The sequence below is a fragment of the Mandrillus leucophaeus genome, unplaced genomic scaffold (genome assembly GCF_000951045.1).
Source record: "Mandrillus leucophaeus isolate KB7577 unplaced genomic scaffold, Mleu.le_1.0 Scaffold244, whole genome shotgun sequence".
Taxonomy (NCBI): domain Eukaryota; kingdom Metazoa; phylum Chordata; class Mammalia; order Primates; family Cercopithecidae; genus Mandrillus; species Mandrillus leucophaeus.
Window position 1 is genome coordinate 317,785 of NW_012102521.1, and position 3,147 is coordinate 320,931.

The 3,147-nt window shown below is 61.9% G+C and overlaps 1 protein-coding gene across 1 annotated transcript in view; it reads left to right on the forward strand.

Annotated features, from left to right (window-relative positions):
- The window catches only part of ASPG (asparaginase), a 36,564-nt gene that overhangs the window by 5,446 nt on the left and 27,971 nt on the right, over positions 1-3,147 (forward strand). The window contains exons 2-3 of the mRNA XM_011982883.1: positions 1,895-2,003; positions 2,737-2,848. Of these exons, the coding sequence (XP_011838273.1) occupies positions 1,895-2,003; positions 2,737-2,848 (221 nt within the window). The remainder of the gene's footprint in view (positions 1-1,894; positions 2,004-2,736; positions 2,849-3,147) is intronic.

Here is a 3,147-nt window from a genome sequence, read left to right on the forward strand (position 1 = left end):
CCCCACGACCCCTAATATCACATCCACAAAGACACTTCCATGACCCCCACGACCCCTAATATCACATCCACAAAGACACTTCCATATGAAGTGACACCCACAGGTACCGGGGATTGGGATGTGGACATCTTTTTTATTTTTATGTATTTATTTAATTTTTTGAGACACAGTCTCATTCTGTCACCCAGGCTGGAGTGCAGTGGTGCCATCTTGGCTCACTGCAACCTCCACCTGCCAGATTCAAGTGATTCTCCTGCCTCAAGCTCCCAAGTAGCTGGGATTATAGGTGTGCGCCACCATGCCCAGTTAATTTTTGTATTTTTTGTAAAGATGGGATTTCACCATGTTGGCCAGGCTGGTCTTGAATTCTTGACCTCAAGCAATCCGCCACCTCAGCCACCCAAAGTGCTGGGATTCCAGGCCTGAGCCACTGCGCCAGGCCCTGCGATGTGGACATCTTCTAGGATGCTTTTTCAACCCACCGCACATGAGACAGGGACACTTGGACACCTGTCCTCTGGATGCCCAGGGTCTGAGGTTGGGTCCTTGGGGTTCACAGGGCTGATGAGTCCAGACCTTTGTTCTGGCAGCCCGTGTCCTGGCTGCGCTCTGGGCGCCTCGGAGGGTAGACGGGTAGACAAACACGCATGGGCTCTGCCTCCCCCGTCTGCTGGCTGACCCCTACTGGCGGGGTGATTTTGTCAGCGGCTGCACCTCCGCCGACCTGTATCATCCAGTCCTCCGGCAAACGTCGCCGGGGCTCCACTGGCCTTTGTGTAAGGCCAGAGAAGATCATGGGTGCCATAAACCTTCATGGGGCCAAGGGGCTGGTATCCTGGGGCCGGTGACTTAACAGGCAGAGATGTGGAGACCGGGCTGAGCCCAGCGGTGGAGGGCGACGGCAGGCAGGGGTGCGGCTGGAGGGATATCAGAGGGGGCTGCTTTAAATCGCCGAGTTTGGGATTAGTTTGTGAACCAGTGATAGGAGATGGGTGCAGCTGCAGAGGGTGACAGGGGAAAGCAGGTGACCATGGCGGGGGTCTGCAGGATAGGATAGGACACTGCTGCTGGGGGAGGGAAGGGAGGGCCAGGAGGGAGCTTTGGGGCTGGCTGGAGGCCCTGGACGGGTGGCTGAGGGGTCAGGGCTTTACACTGAGCGGCTGGCCCCAGGGAATGAGTGGTGTGGCCAGGTCTCCGTTTATGGGACGGAACTGAGATGCAGAGGCTGCAGGAAGGTGGCAGAGCTGCTAGGGGTGGGGCCAACCTCGCGCAGACACTTGCTGTGTGCGAGGCCCTCTGGTTCGGGGACCTGGGGAAGGGGACCTGGGCTGGACCCTGAGGGAGTCACACAGTCCATGCCCTTTCGGAGCTTGAGGGTCAGTGAGGGAGAATGGGGAACAGCACTAGAGCCTGGGCATCTGGGAGGGCTTCCTGGGGGTGGTGCCCCAATCTGGGTCTTGAGGCACCTACTGGGTGAGAAGTGGAGATGAGGCAGGACTTCCAGGCAGAGCCTGCAGCACATCCACAGTGAGGCAAAGGCTGAGCTCCGTGGACCTTGGTGAGGAGTGTGGACTGAGCATTTGGAGAAGGGGTGGGAGCAGGGGCAGGGCCTGGGTAGAGCAGCTGGAGACCTGGGCAGAGCTCCTGGGGCTGTCCAGGTGTGAAATGAGGAATCACCATGGGCTCCAAGGCAGGAAGCCATGGCTTCCAAACGTGGGTCAGCGGCCTGCCCTCTGAGGCGTCCCAGGGGCAGCCATAGCCCTTCCTCCAAGCCTCTGACTGTCATAAGACAGGAGCCCCATCCCACCAGCTCTGGTCCTGCCCCTCAGTGAGGGAGGAGGAGGCCATGGCTGCCAGTCCCTGACCCCACCATGCACCTGGACTCTGCCTGCAGTGCTCGTGCCTGGGACGGGCCTGGCTGCCATCCTGAGGACACTGCCCATGTTCCATGACGAACAGCATGCCCGAGCCTGCGGCCTCTCTGAGGACATCCTGGTGCTGCCGTGAGTGTGGGCTCCTCCCGGTCCCGGGGAGGGCATGGCTGCTGGGGGGCACCGAACCCGAGGCTGGGCACTGCTGGCCAGGCCCACGTGAGCCGTTTGCTCACCCCTGTCTCTAACATCCCCTCAGCTCACAGGGCTTTAGGATTGACCAGCAGCTGCCTTCCACCAGAGCCTGAGCTCTGAGGGTGCCCCTGTGCCTGGTCCCACCTTCCCTCCCTGCCCTTCTCCCACACCCCCAGCCAGGCTGGTTTGGCAAGTGTGATGAGGGCTCCCCATCTAGGCACCCTGTATATCAGGAGCCGGCTGGCCCAGGCGGCCTTGCCCCCAGCATGGAGATCCTTCCATTTCTCTGCTCTGGGCCCAGCTCCTTGATGTCCCCCACAGCTGGGGGTGAGCTGGGAGTTGCCCTCGTGGTGGCTGACCGCCACAGCCGTCGCAGGCGAGCCTCCTGCCAGCAGCCTCTCCTGCCAGGGCATGGGCTGGTCCCAGCCCCCTCTCCGAGCTGCCGTGGGAAGAAGACTGCTGGGAGTGGCCCATCCTGACCCACATCCTCGCCCCTGTGGGGAGCTCCAGGTGGAAGGGGTCCTGTGCCTGGGATGCTGAGAGTTTGCTGTGTGCAGAGCCCTTGGCGTAGGGGCCCCAGCTCCGCCAGAGGGGAGCAGAGCAGGTCAGGACATTTGGAGGTGCAGAGCAGGAGCCTGCAGTTCCGCCTCCTGCTGTTCCCGTCCCGCAGCCCGGCCACCCCCAACCAGAGGATCCTCTACACCGTGCTGGAGTGCCAGCCCCTCTTCGACTCCAGTGACATGACCATCGCTGAGTGGGTTCGCGTTGCCCAGACCATCGAGGTAGTGGGGCTGGGGAGTGCTGGGTGGGGCTGTGGTGTGTGGGTGGCGCTGTGGAGAGTGGGCAGGGCTGTTGGGTGTGAGTGGTGCTAGGGAGCATGGGTGGGAATGGGGAGTGTGGGCGGGGCTTGGAGTGTGGGCGGGACTGTGGAGAGTGGGCAGGGCTGTGGAGAGTGGGTGGGGCTGTGGAGTGTGGGCGGGACTGTGGTGTGGACAGGGCTGTGGAGTGTGGGCGGGACTGTGGAGTGTGGACAGGGCTGTGGAGTGTGGGCGGGACTGTGGAGTGTGGGCGGGACTGTGGA